This window comes from Rhipicephalus sanguineus, chromosome 11 (genome assembly GCF_013339695.2).
Source record: "Rhipicephalus sanguineus isolate Rsan-2018 chromosome 11, BIME_Rsan_1.4, whole genome shotgun sequence".
NCBI lineage: Eukaryota > Metazoa > Arthropoda > Arachnida > Ixodida > Ixodidae > Rhipicephalus > Rhipicephalus sanguineus.
Genome location: NC_051186.1, coordinates 78,474,093 through 78,493,169, shown reverse-complemented (window position 1 = coordinate 78,493,169; position 19,077 = coordinate 78,474,093). Strand labels below are relative to the sequence as shown.

Genomic DNA, 19,077 nt, shown 5'->3' with positions numbered 1-19,077 from the left:
GGACGGCGGCATGAGTTAGGTTGGCCTGACCAACAGCCAACACGGCGGTGTTGCAACACGCCGTGAGATACGTGTCGTTACCTGCAGCCCCGTAATCACGGATTGAGTTAGTATAAACGACCTTTGGTGATCAGCAGAGTAACCTAAATACTCGACGAGATGCTACGCGCGACCGAACTCTCGCCTACAGCACTGCAACAATAATCCATTGTCAATAATTGAAGTAAAATAAATAACGATACTGCAAAGTTCTTTTACTTCTGCCACATATAGTTTTAAACACGATGTCAAGAAAACGGTAATTTCGAAGTGTCAATAAAAAATCTTTCCGTTTATTGCTGAGAAGTTATTGCTGTGAAAAAGTTTTGCATAAATAGACCTAAACAATCTCCTACATGCGAGGTAAAATTGACTGGTGTTCTAAAGTTTACGTATGCGCCTCCACATTAAAATATAGGAGTATTGGCGCTTCATTTTGAACAAATCGAGCCGCATTATCTACAAGGTGGTTACATATGATGCCACAAGGCCCCAGTAGCCATGGAAACATTGCGTCTTATCATCCATAAATGCAATGACAAAATTTCAATTTCAGCCTCCAGGGTGACATGATTTTCATGTGACAAACATATCAGCGCACTTTCAATGGCGAAAAATTGATCTGCGTTAACATCGTGATGCTGTATACTTATTCTCTGCGCTGCAAGGCAAGTATGCGAGAATTATATAGATATACATAGTTTTTTTCTCTTTTTTATAGAGTGGAGGCCGCTCTTGAAAAAGACCGATCCCCGGTCGTAACGTCGACAATAAATGTAATTTTCTTGTTTTCTAAGTACACCTGCACTTCATATCACCATTCAGCCCGGAACCGAGCAGCGCAGTATATATATATATATATATATATATATATATATATATATATATATATATATATATATATATATATATATATATATATATATATATATATATATATATATATATATTGTGAGACGACGTCAGGTACGACGGAACGATTCTTGTATTTACAGCAAAGGCGCGCGAACCAAAAACCGAACACCGGCGATCCAACACAATGATGATGATCACGATGATGTGTATGCACAAGTGAAGATGATGACCGACACAGTCAGCGCTCACACTATTTTCCCCCTTCACGAAAGCGGTCAGCAAGACGTCCCTTTAGTAAGGGTAAAAACGCCGGATATAGGGCTTCAGGCGAGACACATGGGTGATCTCGGTACCGCGACGACGGCGGTCCGAAGCCGAACTAACAGGAGCGACGCGGTAATTCACCGCAGACGTTCGTTCAAGCACGGTGTAAGGGCCCAGATATCTGTGAACGAATTTTTCACAGAGCCCCGGTGTGCGAACAGGTGTCCAGAGGAGCAATTCGTCGCCTGGGTGGAAAGACACAACTCTACGTGTCTCATCACAGCGAACTTTCCTCTTGGCCTGAATGGCAGAGGTGTTGGCGCGGGCAATTTCACGGCAGCGGGCGACGCGGGCAGCGAACTCTTCTGGAAGGGACGCTGATGGGACAGAGGGCGCGGAGAAGAAGGTGGTGTACAGAACAAAAGACGGTGCACGGCCATACACGAGGAAAAACGGGCTGTAGCTTGTAGTGCGCTGTATGGCCGTATTGTAGGCAAACGTGACGAAAGGCAGTATTGTGTCCCAGTTCTTGTGATCGGGCTGAACATACATAGAGATCATGTCGGACAAAGTTCGGTGAAAACGCTCGATGAGACCATTTGAGGCGTTTTTTTTCGAAATGGGTCAAATCCATCCAAAGAGAATTTGAGAAAACGGCAAAAGTTTGCTATGCAAACTAAATACAACGCTGTCAAAGCTATTCTATGATATGTCTTACATGTCGGCTAGGGGAAGTTTCTGGCCACAATCAATTAAAAAATATGCAGCGGATTTCACCATTATTAGCATGATAACTTTGGATTTGGCTCATTTCGAATTGAAACATGGAATTCAATGCGGTATTCTTGAAAAACCTTTATTGAAATTCGGGCAGTGGCACATTCTTGCTTCGTCGGCGTCGACATTGCTTCTGTTCACGATGTCGTCGACGTCTCGGGACCGATCTCTCGTCGATCTCTTCACTTCCATCAGAATCCATGATAATCCAGCTCCGAAAGGGCAAGAAAAAAAAAACTTGCACAAACAACCAGAAAACAGGCAGAGTAGTCAGGCTAGGCGGGAAATCACACGGAGGCTTCCACGTTCGCCGAATCACGTGATCGCCGAAGCGCTCTACTATCGGCATACTGGATTTGACTCATTTCGATCCATACAGCGCATGGGTCTGGCTCAATTTCGTTTTGAAACGGGATCTGTGAGCACACGTAGCTGTTGGTATTTGACTCATTTCGTTCCGATCTCTCTTTTAGAGGAAAGTTGAGAGAATGTACTTGCCAATGGAGCAATATTTGAGCTAGTCTCGGTTTCTGGATTTAGCCCATTTCGAAAAAAAACGCCACATTTGTCTGCGGGTGATATGCCGAGGTGGTCTTATGGATGGTGTCAGAGGCCTGTAGGACTTCAGCGAGGACATGAGAAAGAAACGTCTTGCCACGGTCACTAAGGAGAACTCGAGGGGCGCCGTGGCGTAAGATAATGGCACGCAGGACAAAGTCGGCGACTTCGGAGGCAGCACCAGAAGGAAGAGCTGCCGTCTCAGCGTAGCGAGTTAAGTGATCTACGGCAATAACGATCCAGCGATGACCGGCGGGTGTAGGCGGAAGAGGTCCGTATAAATCTATGCCCACGAACTCGAAGGGAGCGGACGGGCACGGTAGAGGTTGTAAAGGGCCGGCGGGAAGAGATGTCGAACGTTTTCGGTGCTGGCATGACGAACAGGACTCGACGTACTTGGAAACACTAGCGGAAAGGCCAGGCCAGAAGCAGCGAGCCTTGATGCGATCGTAGGTTTTGTGAAAACCTAAGTGGCCAGCCGTCGGGTCGTCGTGAAAGGCTTCTAAAACTTGGAGTCGAAGTGAGCGAGGGATGACTGGGACCCATCGGTTACCGAGAGGATGGTAAATGTATCGAAGGAGCGCTCCATCGTGAAGTTTGAAACGCGCGAGGTGTCGTCGTAAGCGGCTGTTGGCAGCACGGGATGAGCCAGTGAGCCGATCGATGATTGTACGGCAGTATGTGTCTGCACGTTGGAGCGCGGCGATGTCTGCGGACTGAAGCAAGTCAGCCGGCGCAGTGGACTTAATCGGACTAAGGCTGGTCATCGGCGTGGTCGCTTCGCTGAGAGGTGCCACACAGGAGGTAGGTGCTTCATGGTTATTTTGCGACAGCGGACAACGCGACAAAGCGTCGGCATCTTGGTGTTTCTTACCCGACCTGCATGTGACAATGTAGTCATACTCCTGGAGTCGGAGCACCCAACGGCCGAGGCGTCCTGACAAGTTCTTCAGAGAGGACAACCAACAGAGCGCATGATGGTCTGTCACGATCGTAAAACGGCGGCCGTACAAATAAGGGCGAAACTTTTGCACAGACCACACGATGGCCAGACATTCTTGTTCAGTGATTGTGTAATTCCGTTCAGCTGAAGAGAGAGTGCGACTCGCGTAAGCCACTACTTGCTCTTGCGAAGTCTGGTCAAGCTGCAGCAGGACAGCGCCGATTCCATGCCCACTTGCGTCAGTGTGTAAGATAGTAGGTGCTGTGGGATCGAAATGGCGAAGAACTGGCCCGGACGTGAGGCATCGCTTGAGGGTCTGGAAAGCAGCTTCACAGTCATCCGTCCAAACGAAGGATGCACTTGTGGTCAGAAGTTTGTGAAGAGGCGCTGCGATAGTGGCGAAATCACGGACAAACCGGCGGAAGTACGACGCTAAGCCGAGGAAGCTGCGAAGGTCCTTTAGCGTAGTAGGTTTAGGAAAGTGCAAGACAGCGGCCACCTTGTCAGGATCAGGTTCAATACCAAGCTTGCTGACGACGTGACCCAACACTTTGATGCTGCGGCTCGCAAACCGACACTTCTTGGTATTTAGCTGGAGACCGGCTTTGGCTAGACACGTTAGTACCTCGTCTAGACGTTCTAGGTGTTGTGAGAAGCTGGACGAAAAGATGACGATGTCGTCCAGGTAACAAAGACAGGTCTTCCATTTTAAGTCCCGCAGTACCGTGTCGATCATTCGCTCAAATGTGGCTGGGGCATTGCAAAGCCCAAAAGGCATCACATTAAATTCGAAGAGGCCATCAGGTGCAGCAAATGCGGTCTTCTCTTTATCAGACTCGTGCATCGGGATCTGCCAATAGCCAGATCGCAAGTCGAGGCTTGAAAAGTATTCAGCGCCCTGTAAGGTGTCAAGGGCATCGTCAATCCGAGGCATAGGATATACATCCTTCCGGGTAATTTTGTTTAGTGCCCTGTAATCAACGCAAAATCGTACGGACCCGTCCTTTTTCTTAACTAGGACAACAGGAGAAGACCAAGGGCTTGCTGAAGGTCTGATAACGTTGCGTGCGAGCATGTCATTGACTTGTTCCTCGATAACCTTGCGTTCTGCAGACGAGACACGGTAAGGGCGACGGCGAATGATACGAGACCCATCTGTGTCGATACGATGAGAGGCCGCCGTAGTTTGACCCAAGCCATCCGAACAAACGTCAAAACAAGCTTGGTGTTTCGTTAAAATGGCCAATAAGTCATGGGTTTGGGTTGGAGTCAGATCGGTACTCAAAGTGGCCTTGAGAGCATTAGATGAACCTCCCGCGGGCGTACACTTTGCGATTGACGAGGAAGGCGATACAGTGACGACTTATACCGGTGCTGTGTCGATAAGGCTGGCAACAGTGGACCCCTCAGACAGGAGTTGCGTCTCTGATGTCGTGTTGTAGGCGGTGAGACTGGCATGACCACGTGAAAACCGCACTAGACAACAGGCGAATGCGATTCCTCGAAAAATACACCGCTGATCAGGGACAACCACTGCGTCACTGTCTATAGTATCTCTTGACTTGATTGTGAGAATACGTTCTTGGGCTGGAGGCAGTACAAAATCCGCAGCTGCGACAAGGTGAGGCGACGAGAAATCGTAAGCACTAGAATGCTCGGTGTCCGTAATGTGAATAACGGGCGGGCCACACGAAATTACAGCGGAAGCAGCTGACAGGAAGTCCCAGCCTAATATAATCTGGTGAGCACACGAAGAAAGTACAGCAAGCTGAATATGATGGCGAATTCCGTCGATCAGAACACGAACAGTGCACTGTCCAATAGGGTAAATGGGATTGTCATTGGCGCCACATAACACCGGACCAACATACGGAGTTTGCACTTTTCGTAGGCGACGGCATAATTTGCGATGAATGACCGAGATAGCGGCTCCAGTGTCTACAAGGGCGTCCACCAAAATACCTTCCACACATACAGTCAGTAAATTTGCAGGACGCGCAGGAGGAATTATTGCGTTTAGACGACGAGCAGTTTCCCCTCCAAAAACTGCAGCTTCTAGTTTTCCGAGTGGCTGTCGAGAGGTGTCGGGGCAGAACGTAAGGGCGAAGAAGTACGGCGGAAGGGCGACGGTGAACGACGGCGGGGTGAGCGGGAAGGACGAGGGTCGCCGTGGGACAGAGGAGGAGAAGGCGAGCGTTGTGACGAGGGAACGTAGGGTCCCGGAACGTAGGGATCGGACCTCGGAGTAAAATCTCTCTCGTAGGAAGAATATCCTCGTCGTTCATCTTGCTGGCGCCGGCGGCAAAAGCGGGAGATATGGCCTCGTATGCCACAGTAGAAACAGATGGGGCGTGCAGGGCGCCAAGGAGCGGAGTGCTGTTGTGCTGGTGCCTTGGCTGCCATCGCGGCCAAGTGGTCGTATACGACGTCCGCAGGCGCAGGTGGAGTTGGTACCGGAGGCCGTGATGCAACTTCGGCATATGAAGGCGCATGGAAGGGCGCAGGAGACGGGGCACGTGCGACGCTCGTCATTAACGCCAGTTCATCCTTGATGATGTCCCGCAGATTAGAAGGAGGAGAGCGGACGGATGAAGTAGCTGGGCTGCCAGGAACAATGCCGTGAAGTTCCTCTCTCACGATGGTGCGGATGAGGGCGCGCAGTTCATGTTCTCCAGTAAGGCGAGAGTCACAAGAGGCGTGTGGAAGGCGCATTGAGTGGAGTGCGTCCAGGCGTTGGCACGTAGTAATGATGTCCTGAACCGAAGTTGGGTTCTGGATGACAAGAGCATTGAAGGCGATAGAGTTGATGCCTTTCAGTACATGACGAATGCGATCGGCCTCGGGCATGTCACTTTGGGCACGGCGGCAGAGAGCCAGAACGTCTTCAATGTACGACGTGTACGATTCGTCGGGTCCCTGGATGCGAGTAGCGAGCTTCTGTTTCGCTACCTCAGAGCGTCCTGCAGACGTGCCGAAGATCTGACGCAGCTGCACCGTGAATGCTGACCAATCGGGAAAGTCGCTTTCGTGGTTATGGTACCACGTCTTGGCGACCTCCTTGAGGTAAAAGGGAACATAGCGCAGCTTGTGTGCCTCGTCCCAATAATTACAAGCACTGGTTCTGTCGTAGTTGTCCAGCCATTCTTCTACGTCCTTACCGCGAAGGCCGGAAAATACTGGAGGGTCTCGCTGGGATCTACTCACGGTGTACCGTGGCCCAGCAGGCTGAGCGGGCGCGGCAGGGACGGTAGGAGGTGCGTCGTTTTGTGCCATGGATGTTGTTGGCAAGCACAGTCGTCGACCAGACCGGAGCTCCAGGGGTGACCGGTAGAGCAAGCGGACGTGGGAATCACAGCACGCTCCACCACTTGTGAGACGACGTCAGGTACGACGGAACGATTGTTGTATTTACAGCAAAGGCGCGCGAACCAAAAACCGAACACCGGCGATCCAACACAATGATGATGATCACGATGATGTGTATGCACAAGTGAAGATGATGAGCGACACAGTCAGCGCTCACAATGTATATATATATATATATATATATATATATATATATATATATATATATATATATATATATATATATATATATATATACCGCGTATGTGCGTGTGTGTGTGTGTGAGAGTGCGTGCGTGCGTGCGCACACACGTTAATTATGACATCTACAGCAAGAACCCTAACCTGACCATTGTGTATGCCATAAGGTGAAGATTTCACAGGCCAGTTGTAGACAATTTAAAGCCACAGACTTGAGAGAAGTGCCTTCAGTGTAGATGCCCATGTTTACATAATGTTTCACTAAATACCGAGACTGCTGAATTCTGAAAACCGAGTACTAAAACTGTATTTTTTGCCGTGTTTTTCTGGTCCAACTTCTTTACAGCTAGCCGTTGACTCGTTAATTATGGCGCGAAGCCTGAATTGTTTGACGGCACAACTGAAAATTAGTTTCGACAACTTTTAATGCGAATAGCTAAAAACTTACAAGAAACGCAGCATGGCTGCCGAATGGGCAAGTGAGGCTACGTCACTGGAAGCCCAGGCGAACGTCATGAGTACCACAAGCACTTCAAAAGCGTGCGGTCAGCCCACTGGGGGGTACTAAATTGTACAATTCACCGAGAGCTCCCAAATTTTCAATGCTAATAGCATTTTCTTTTTGGAAACGTAATCTGAAGCTGCTTTCTCTGCTTGTGCAATCGCCTCAACAGACAAAGCTTCGGTCGTGTATCGTTCCTTTCTCTGAGCTTACACTTACGCGAGACCACAAAGCACATGAAGTTTGAGCAACGTCAATCCAGTCCATGTTTATGTTAAACGTCGTGCAGTACTTGCGACGCATTTTGGAATCGTTGCTTAATACGTGCCGTAATTGCTTGTACTCTCAAGGAGTTACGAATCATCGGATAGTCACTGGTGAACGGGGGGGGGGGGGGAGTTAATCGATAACAAGATTGTAAAAAGATAACAAGATTGCAATCTTTTTTTTAATTATTACTTTTTCAGCATACATATAGCCTTCGTGGGGTTACTTTCAGGACGAACCACATCTGTGGCCTATGTCGCTCGTATTATGCTCACGAGTTCACAGTAACATGGTTAGCCTTTATATGTCACGCTGAATGCAGGGTTCTCAGGACGAAAAGACAAGATACAGCCAAAAATTTGGCAAAACTACCCAAAAAGTAGGCAACTTTAGCCATGGCCAGCAAAACAAATCATAAGTAGCCATGTGTGTGTGAAAAAGACTGGGACGTTTTATTTAAACGGCCATATGCAAAAGCCTTTCGGCGAAAATATAAATCAGTATAGCCTGAACATTTCAAAATCAAAATTCCTAGGATTCAAGCATAAATTGTTGACCTTTGCGATCATTTCGAGCAGGATGACGAAGTTTCTGGCACTGTTGAAAAAATAACACTCTTAACTGGTATTGCGTGGCTTTTCTTAAAACAAGATGACATGAAGTAACAGCGATGTGGCAACAATAAAATGACCACGGCATGAGTACATGTTCTCAAAATCACAGTTGCAGGGTTTGAAGCACAAGTTTTAGTTATTTTCGCAATGCTGTTTTGCGTGATGCCGAAGTGAGCAGTTTATATTCCTGAGTTGCAGTCCGTACATGATATTAACAAAATGACGCAAGCACTTCGTCGGCTATCCATTTCCTAATGTCAATGAGCGCGCGGCGCCCTGGATGCGAAGCGCTTCCGATTCTCCCCTTCACATCCACTTTCAGTTTAAAGTCGCGTTCAGCAATATAGGTGGCCTGCAAATTTAGGCCCGATGCAACATATTTTCTCCAGTCGCCGCGAGGTATACAAAAGTATTTTCTTTTGTGTTTTGGGGCTGGAACTTTGGGAGATAAAATCATGCCTTGGCCGCCCTGTTTTCACACCGCATACTAGAACGGCAGCGCCTCCGACATTGACAATTTGGTTAAAATTGAGAGAAGAAGAAAGTAGCCAAGTAGCCAAGGCGTTTTTTCTGCCACCAATGGCCTAAAAAAATTACACCATCTCCCACTCAAGGGAACCATGAGGGGATGCGAAGCAGCATTGGGGGCACACACCAAGTTTCCGTTATGTTCACTCGGCGTTTCCGTTAGTGTGTGAGGTTTGTATTTAGTGTTTGTGTTATCATTACGTTGCGTTTGTGCGTTGCTTTCGGTTAGCGCTGAGTGAACGAGTGGCGCCGACGTTGACGTCACAACTCATCTGAACGGGAGCGAAGCGAGAATGACGGAAGCCAACCGAGCGCACGCGCTTATATACACATGAAATGGAGGAGGGAGAGGAGAGAGTGGGTCACAGGCCGTATTTGGCTGCGGCGCTAATACATCACGTGGAAGGAGAGGCTGCACCGTGGCTGCAGCGCGGGGGAGGAGAGGAGAGAAAGCCACCGAACACCTGTGTAAAGGTCAAAATGTACTTTTGGGCTAGTTGGTTCATAATCGTAGTAGAACAGCGCCGGCGAAAACAACAGACCAGACGAGAAGGACACGTAACACAAGGCGCACTAACAACTGAAAGTTTATTCGGTATCTGCACAGAATAAATACTGCCTTCACATGAATAATACACATTTGCGTTTTGCACGCACAGTAGGAGTGACCACGTGATACAGTGTCATAGCTTTTGTAACCTTCTTTCTTCTGTTTATTCATGTGAAGGCAGTATTTATTCTGTGCAGATACCGAATAAACTTTCAGTTGTTAGTGCGCCTTGTGTTACGTGTCCTTCTCCTCGTCTGGTCTGTTGTTTTCGCCGGCGCTGTTCTACTACGACTGTGTAAAGGAGGAGAGTGGGAGAGAGAGTAGGCGCATGCGCAGTGGAGCGCGGACATCACCGCCAGACACAGCCCTGAGCAAAAGCTGCTTCGCATCTAAAAGTTGCCAATTGGAGCAAAGTAGCCAAAACTGGCAACCTTAGCTGAATGGTCTGTACAACAAAATGATGAATCCATAGCAGTAAAGATGCCGAAGAAAAGTGGTACCTGTGACTTCCACTTCGTAATTTGGATATCATCGCATTTTCTCGCGGCAGGCCATTCGATTACGTTAATTTGTGTCTCCCAACCTTTCAACATGACCAACTCCTCAATAGGCTTCTTTGAGGCTACACTACAGTAAGCGAAGCGGAAATAAGTAGCGCATATTGTGAGTGATATTAATAGCCGACCCCGTTTGCTTCGTTTAATATTGATTTTTACATTCTGTGTTCTCGCAGACTACCTCAAGTACGTGGTGTGCATGAATACCGTCGGGCCGAAAATCCACCTGTGCAACAGAAACATAACTGCCATCCTGGAGACGAGCTCCGAGGTCGCCGAACAGAAGCACAAGATCGGCTATGCATGCTGGTGAGTAATTGCATTGCGTACTTATCACATTACTTATTATTTATCTGTAATTGTTCAAATATTCCTAATTGAAGCGTTCAGTAAAACAGCTTTTAGAAAAATGTCTCTGTAAGAAGGATGATACCAAAATAATATAAAAACAATGCAGGACGCTTGAGTTGCTTCAAGAATAGAACAAGATAGCGTAATCGGGTCCCGTGCGCATCGCCTTCAACCGTGCCCCAAGAAAAAGAACACTTGTGCTCGTATTTGTCGGTGTCAAAATATCCTAAAATGACTCCTGCAAGTACAGTTGCGAAGTGCCCACTACGCCATAATTTTACTTTGGGAATTGTACCCACTACACGCCCGTAAGGTGCCAGCGCACCTGCACAGCTGCACACTCTGTAGTCGCTGGGCAGCGTTAAACCACCAATTTGTTGCGCACTTCACATGTTGTGACACCTAATGCCATCCTGCACTTCTGCCACGCTATATTACATGCATTAAGGAGACTCCTCCCACTACATAAAATTCTTATTGAGCTTTTTTTTTTTAGCGAAGCAGTTTCAACCACTGGCGTAGCTCCGTCGTAAAACACCTCCTTGCCAAGCAGGAGGCCTAGCTTCGAGTCTCACTCGGACCGAAGATTTTTCACAATTTATTTATTTGCATCTACCCCAAACTTTCGCTTACGGACAACGCTAGCTTTTCGCTCACAACCTACGGCACCGAAGCCGACGCCGACATCGGAACTTCTGCGAAATGGGCTTTTTAACGCTATCGCGTTACTACATTCTTTCAATATGCATGCTTGAGAATAAGCTTGAGAAATTCTCACAAAAGGCCCGTAGCGGGGACCCCATAATTTCTTTAAATAAAAGAAATTATTGTTGGCTTCTTTTGCAGGAGCAATGTGTCGTGGCAAGACGATGAGGCGTATGTGTCAGGCTTTGAACTACTGAACGTCGTGTTTAACGCCGAAATTCCCCCTTTAACAAGTGGTGAATTGGACTGCTTGGCATCTGTTTCAAATGAATACTGCGCAAGTTACAAATCCAATATTGGAGACACAAAGCGACAGCTCAAAGCGCTATTCACTTCAGTATTTTTTTTTTACTAAGCGGAAGTATCGCAAGTGCGAGACGCAATAGAAGCAAGACGGCTAATTAAATTGGCTATTTCAAAGGCAACCTTCCGAGTACTTCCTCAGCTGGTCAAATTCTACTCCACGAGCGGGGTCTGATTTAGATCAGGAGCGTTGTGAACCACGGAACAGAAACAGAGTTAGTGGCGGAAGAAGGGTGTCAGTGAATGCATCCTTTGCTAAATAGGTTTCATCCTTATTTGCTTTGCTTTTCTTTCTATATAGTTATAGGAGGCTCTTTACTCGAGGTACTGAGGTTACATTGCTAGGCCAATGAAGCGCTGTCTCAGGCAAGGATACAACAATTAATGACTGTTTCTATAGAGCGAGATGGCTAAAGAAGAAACATATATCCGCCTGAGGTCCATTACATAGGCCTATAGCCTACACTGATTGCTTTATTACGATCGTCTAAACAACCTTATAAGCATGATTGAAATTTGGGATTATTGCTACATAGCATCGGGGAAAATAGTGCTCGATGAATGGGGACACGAGAAGAGGACACACAACACCCTCATCACAGAAAAACAGAGAAAACTAAAGGCTACAAGTCAGAGAACAATCAGTTACATAAATGTCAGCATTGAAGGGCCACATACTAACCCAACCGTACACACAACAGAGCATTGTAAAACACCAGTTCTACATAGACATCTGCGCTACACAGCCATACACTGCCCATCTAGCATACATAGCCATGGTGTCTTGAGCCACCGTTCAGTCCCGGTGAGGATATTCCTCTTAAAAGACAGGTCGCGCAAGCACGTACACAAGAGAGAAGTGAAAACACCACGCACGCCGACTAACAACTCACCTGTGGTGTTTTCACTTCTCTCTTGTGTCCCTGTTTGCACGCCCTGTCTTTTAACATGAATACGCACCAACTAGCTTCGCTCTCTGTCATTCCTGTTCTGGGTAATTCAATAGTAAACAGTCACATAACAGGCGTAAATTTGTAGTGGGCTTGTAGGCAGCCCTGAAACATACAGACATGTTAAATTAAAAGCCCTTAATATTCAGTGCTTTTTTATTCAGCGAGTGCTAATTATCAGCTGGCACTCTGTCGTATCGGCCATAGGTGTTTGGATAACTCATAACATCCTTAGCTAAAAAGGAGCCCTTAAAATTAACACTTCTTTTCTTCATTCATAGCGAGGGTCTCGTTCTGGCAGACTTGCAGCTTTCAGGTAGTATGCGAGGGATTATTGGTCAACTGCCAGCTCGTAATAAGTTCACGTGCTACGTGACGCCGATAGGCAGAAAAAGTGTTCCACACTCGCTGTCATAGCTACTGGCGGAGCTGACTGACGCTCCCACGTTTAAATGTACATATATACCCTATAAATTGGACGGGGGGATGGCCGCCGCGGTAGCTCAGTTGGTAGAGCATCGGACGCGTTATTCGAAGGTCGCAGGTTCGGTCCCTGCCCGCGGCAAGTTATCTTTTCGTCCACTTTTCTTTCTCCACGTTTACCTTACATTTACCACTAATAACACCCCGTATATTTCCCTTGGCATTATTGTCTGTTAGTGGTAATTAATATTGTGTATAACAAAGAAAAAGGAGCCCTTAAAATTAACGCTTTTTTCCTTCATTCATAGCGAGGGTCTCGTTCTGGCAGACTTGATGCTTTCAGGTAGTATACGAGGGATTATTGGTCAGCTGCCAGCTCGTAATGAGTTCACGTGCTGCGTGACGCCAACAGACAGAACAAGAGTGTTCCACACTCGCCGTCATGGCTACTGGCGGCGCTGACTGACGCTCCCACGTTCAAATGTACATATATACCCTATAAATTGGACGGGGGGATGGCCGCCGCGGTAGCTCAGTTGGTAGAGCATCGGACACGTTATTCGAAGGTCGCAGGTTCGGTCCCTGCCCGCGGCAAGTTATCTTTTCGTCCACTTTTCTTTCTTCACATTTACCTTACATTTACCACTAACAACATCCCCTATACTTTCCTTGGGATAATTGTCTGCTAGTGGTAAATAATATTGTGTATAACAAAGAAAAAGGAGCTCCGAAAGTTAACACTTCTTTCCTTAGCTCCTAAAGGGTGTTTTAGTTGAAACATTTTCCCTTACGCAAACCAAAACGCTATTTGGGGAAGGAATACAGGAATAAAACCTGGCACACACATTTTTTGCACATTCCTTTTAAACAGAAGGGTGTTTTGTTTGCTTGAAGTCGCTTTAAGGGTGCAAAGTGGTTTACAGTGAACAAAACGTCAAATCATAGTTGTTGGACCATATACAGTGGTCTGTACTGTAACTGCACAAACGACTTAAAAGTGCAAGAACGTAAAATGCGCAACGATACTGATTCAGCGCGTCCCTGACAAAGCTAATGTCGATTAACATTGTGAGAGGCAAGCTTGCGAGTACTTCCTCAGCTCATACTTAACTTGCCCTGCCCTTCCTAGGTAAATCAAGTGTCATCTGTTACCGTGCCTTTCATTGCAATATTTTATTGCAATAAATCATTAACGACAACGCTGCAAGAGACAGGTGACCAGAACAATTTGTTTCTGGCACATTATAGACTAACGCACCAAAGTTTTCAGGTGAACAGATGCACTAATTACGGAATTTACACCTACGGCTTCATTAGGGTGTCGTAAACATTCGAACTTGTAAACTTCGTTTTGTTTAAAAGGTGCGTTAATATTATCGTCGAGGCTCAGGTATCCTCTTTGACAAAACTTCGCATCTGTCAGCAGGATATACGCGGTTATATGAGCGGCAAATAACAGCTGCGAAAAGATTCACCAACTCCAGTGCCCGAAACGCAGGAAAAAGGAAATTACGAAAGTTGCTGGGAAAAAAAATCGCAATGGGGACGAAGTCATTCAAGCTACGCTTAGCACCGCGGTTGTAAATCGTCTGTGGCAGTTGGCGCGTTTCCTGCTTGTCTTTCCGGCCGCATTTTCTTTTTTTTTTTTTTGTCGATGTGAACATTCTGTTTCGCAAATCACTCTGACCTGCGTTCTATTTCTTAATGAGACAAAAATACATCAACGTGAAGAATATGTCATCTGCTGTTACATGCGGTCATTGTGTGATATTAAGTTTGACGATCGACGTCATGCCGAGAATGCTCACCCCCTTTAAGAATGTTAAATCTAACACAAAAATTTCGTTGGAACACCTGCAATGCTTAATCACGAACGCCACACGTCGAAAACGGTCCAAGAGAGTAAGCACTTGGCAGGACTATCGCAATTTGTTAGTTTCAATTTGCGTCGCACGTTCCGACATCTGTATTACGAGCACTATCATTAACAAAACGTTCGGCGTGTGGCTTAACACTGCTCACGACTTCACGCTAGAAAAGCGAGCATAAGAAAGTTTTGCGGTTGTGCTACATATGAAACTGTTCACAGGCACCGTGTTGGAAAAGTCTGGCAAACTTTAAAGGGATGATAACGTGAAACAATAAATCTGGTTAGACTTATATGTTATTATTTTAGAACGTTAATGTTTACTCATCATACTTTCTTCGTTGCAAGAAAAAAATTGAGGGTGTGATTTACTTTTTTTTTAATTTCGTGGTGAAACTCCAGCAACCGAATGTCAGTTTGACGTCACAGATCTCAAAGAGTTTTTATCATTTCTGCCGCAATGACGGAGCTAAACTTCCCGAAACTTGTTAACTCCCTGGCTATCTTAAAATGCGATGTTGTTCAGTTTTACGAATAAAAAATTGTCCTGGCCCTCTCCCGCGTCCTTAAAATCTGTGTGAAGTCGCATGTAAATGGAGAGCCAACTTCAGGAGCGTCGTAAACTTTTTCTGCGCATTCTCTCGCCCACCAAGTGTTTTCTCGAGGCAAAAGTAGTGCTTCTCGTATTTTGAGACGGTGATTAAAGTGAGATTTTTTTTCTTTTTAGTGCCCCTTTAATGGGCAACAAAATTAGATCTTCTGTCTCCAGCGCAAGCCAAACATATCTACATAACGCCTTTTCTTTAAAACGCTGTGATGGCCTCGAAAATTGGCCCAGTCGGAAAGCCTTATTGATTGACTACTGCACATAGCAAAGCCCTAACTTACCTGGCACCCTCTTTGTAAATATTTCTATCAGATTCACTTGCGTATTTCATATTTGCCTATATTCTTTACTTATTATTATTATTATTTTATTCCCTCTCTTCTTGGATCTTTCAATCCCATTCCCCATTCCTACACAGAATGGCATGCCAGCGGTATACAGACACCGGCAAAAAACTGTTTTTCTAATAAATTCTCTCCTTCTCTGTGACGACCTATTGTTCTCAAGGCTTTTTTTTTTTTTGTTCTGAGCAGTTCAGTGCTTCTTTATCTCTTCTATGCATTTTAAACACTTTGGCCCCTGTGCCCACTCTTATTAACGCCATCGTAAGATGCCTTTTTACTCCAGCGAGAGTATTGGTTAGGTTATGGTGATGTAATTCGGGTGATACTGTATAACTGTGTCTTGTTTTCCTTCGACCTACTGGTTGATTTTTATTTCATTGATACACTTTATTGCTGGGTATTTCAAGGTGTTATGTGCTAAGATTTGAAGCGGCTACGCGCGTGTTTTTTTTTTTTGTTTACTCTTTCTTGCTGCGCATTACTTCACTTCATAAGGTCTCGTTATGCGCTAATAATTGCACTAGTTGTCTTTTTATATTGCATATTCATTGCGATTTTTCCCTTCTTTCTCAGGCCTTGTTTGTGTATTCACCATTCTGTAAACAAATATCATAAAGAAAATATCCATCCAGACACACTATCGAACACAAATTAACAGTGGTATTAGTTAGGTAGTGAGCACGCAGCCTTTTCAGAACAATTTTGGGCATTTTCCATATTTGAGGCACGTTACAGAAAACTAACATAATGAGCAGGTTATTTTTGTCGTGGAATGTCTGTCAATGATTCTTGGTGATAACAATGATCTAGCTAGGTCATGTCCACAAGTTTAAACATAGTGCTGAAATTGGGTAGACCATGGCACGACTTTTTCCTCGTGGTCGCTAATATATGTGAACCATTTTTTAAGATCATATGAGGCATTTGCTTCTGGCCATGCTCAAAATAGGGAAAAGTTGATATTCGGTAAACAAAACAATATCCGTGTTAAAAGACTGCACGAGCAAACACGGACACAGGAGAGAAGACGTTTGTGGTGTCTTGGCTTCTCTCTTGTGTCGGTGTTTGCATGCCCAGTCTTTTATCGTGAACACGTACCAACTAGCTCAGCTCTCTGTTATTCCAAGATGCATTTTGAAGAGAACCTTTTGAAGTAGTAAGAATAACCATTCTCTTAGGAAACGCGCCACATTATTTTTTAACGCTCTCCTAAAGCGATATTTTCTCCTAAACATTCTCCTAAAGCGATATTTTGATCAACGGATCTTTTAATGGGTTGTGTGTTTCCGCTGACACGTGCAATGCCACGTGTAAAAATTCTCCTAGAACTCGCATTTTTGTTTGCATTTTGTCATCGTGTGCCGTCCTCTCGTTTCAGTACGTTCGCGACATACCAGCAATGTGTCAAGGATTCCATTCGAGGTAGCTGTTCTGACGACCACATAACCTACGCCGAAGGCATCGTGCACCAGTACGCGGGAGACATACTGGACGCCGTGTGCACGAAGTACCGGCCGGGTGGAGAGGGCTGCAAGTCCTTGCCGGTCATCGAGCCCACCCAGAAGCCAAAGACAAAGTCTCTGCTGCCGCCGCTCAGCGACATTCTGAAGACATTCGGCTAATCATGAGCGAAAATTTGTCGAGCATTTAGTGGAGGTCGGACGACGGTAACTCACTCTCGCGCCTTCTACACTGTCACATGAACTCGATACTTTCGCTCCTCTGCTCTTTTTTGAGCTGTCTGGCAAACGTATTGTAGGAATGACGAAGCGAGTGTTTGTAATGGTTCCTCTCTTCGATGAATATTCTCAGAGTGTTGATAGGAACGCTGCTCATACAGTGGTATATCAGCTCATGCGAAAGCTAACAGCCTTTCTGTATGCAAGAGCACAGCAAACAATGATGACATATGCCTTATACGTTGCTGTATTGCTGTCGGAGGATGGTTGGCGCTTTCCGGAATATACTAGTCGACTTTTGTGTGTAGATGTGCATGTGTATCGTGTGTTTTTCTCCCCTGAAGAATACATAGCCCGTATAGAGGCAAGGAGCCGTTCGTTGATCGCTCATTTCCTGTTGGGCAGCGTTCAGAAACGACCGATGAACTTCACGGAGCTCTGTTCGAGCTACTGACGCAAATGGAGGGCATCGGAACAGAGTAGTTACGATGCTGCAGACACATGCTGCCGAAAACGGCAAAAACAAAGCTGCACGAAACTGTTGGCTTTTTTCCGTATTATCGACAGAGTCCCAAGCAAAGTTTTTGCATTCCATTCCATTGTTTTAGATGGAGTTACACAAGAAATTGTAGTGCTCCAGAAATTTTTCTCCACATCTATCTCAATAAGATCATCTAAATAAAGGGTTAAATTGGCATAACAAAAGCGCCCCTCACTTGCTAGCTGCGACATATTCGCGACAAAGCTAGCAGTTCACGACTTTGACTTCAAGCGAAGTGTGCTTTCTATTTGAGCAAGAAGGGGATGCAGTAAACGAAATATTCGAGCAATTCTCAACTGGTACTCCATGAGCTTGCCGGGTATCGGGCAGGAAGAATTTCATAATAAAATTTATTAGGCAAAGCATGACCAGTTTTCAACATCACATATCAGTATATTATCTGATTAAATATACGCAAGCTTTTCTGTGATAACTCTATGCATAAACTTATTTTGAAATATAAGTCTGTCTATTATTGTTCAACTATGTCGAAGCGTCCCTTCGTAGTAGGAGTACGTGCTTGTTATTATGCTTGCAAAACTTGAAAGTGGCGCACTTGCGGCATTGCTGAAAATGAAAATTGACCCACAGAACGAGATATTCAGCAATGACTAATAAGTAAATTCCGTATGTCATGTGTAATAATAAATGCGGTGGAAGTCATTCCTATTGAAAACATACCTTCTTATACCAACTGGTATAGCAATGTTATTGCACTGCATGAAGCGGTTCTTCAACCTATTCTAATGTCAAAGACGGAACATCATAATCCAAGTTATCTAAGCATTGGGAATATTTACTTGAGCATATATTGCAAATAAATGTGACAAAAGACTGCAACAAAAGCCATATCTGTGCAAAGTATGTTTAAAAGTTTGCTTGATGATAATTGTCAGTACCCAAAAATCCAACTTGAAGCTATGTTGCGTTGTATTTCTTGCTGCATGTATTTCTTGTGGCAATAAAAGAATGACTTATTGTCTGTCTAATGCTGCTTGTGTGTTGTGAACATGTTGTGATATTCCACTGTTCTTCTTAAATTATGCAAGATACTCAGTGCTCCCCGAGGTACATGATGCACACTACAGTCGAATACGGGGTCAGTGAATTGGCGTTTGCGACCAGTCGCGGTGATCTAGCGGTTCTGGTGCGTACTACTGATCGTAAAGTCGAGGCATCGAATACCGGCCGCGGCGATTGCGTCTCGATGGAGGCGAAATTCTAGAGGCCCGTGTGCTTAAATTTAAGTACACGTCGAAGAAGCCCAGGCGGTCGAAATTTCCGGAACCCTTCACTAGGGCGTTACT

General features: G+C 45.6%; 2 protein-coding genes across 2 annotated transcripts in view; one reads left to right on the top strand and one right to left on the bottom strand.

Annotated features, from left to right (window-relative positions):
* LOC119375488 (DNA polymerase theta) overlaps window positions 1–7,226 on the bottom strand; it is a 26,129-nt gene extending 18,903 nt beyond the window's left edge. Inside the window, exon 1 of the mRNA XM_049411191.1 lies at window positions 7,208–7,226. Coding sequence (XP_049267148.1) covers window positions 7,208–7,226 — 19 coding nt within the window. The remainder of the gene's footprint in view (window positions 1–7,207) is intronic.
* Window positions 7,227–7,442: 216 nt separating this feature from the next.
* On the top strand, window positions 7,443–17,234 carry LOC119375187 (uncharacterized). Its single transcript, XM_037645376.2, has 3 exons — window positions 7,443–7,461; window positions 10,177–10,309; window positions 16,929–17,234. The coding sequence occupies exons 1-3, from the start codon at window positions 7,443–7,445 to the stop codon at window positions 17,170–17,172; spliced, it is 396 nt and encodes a 131-aa protein (XP_037501304.1). The 3' UTR covers window positions 17,173–17,234.
* The last annotated feature ends 1,843 nt before the right edge of the window (window positions 17,235–19,077 follow it).

Excerpts from the sequence above, each read along its gene's own strand:
- LOC119375187 (XM_037645376.2), top strand. Across the intron at positions 10,310-16,928 it reads AAGATCGGCTATGCATGCTG|TACGTTCGCGACATACCAGC; the intron begins GTGAGTAATTGC and ends CTCTCGTTTCAG.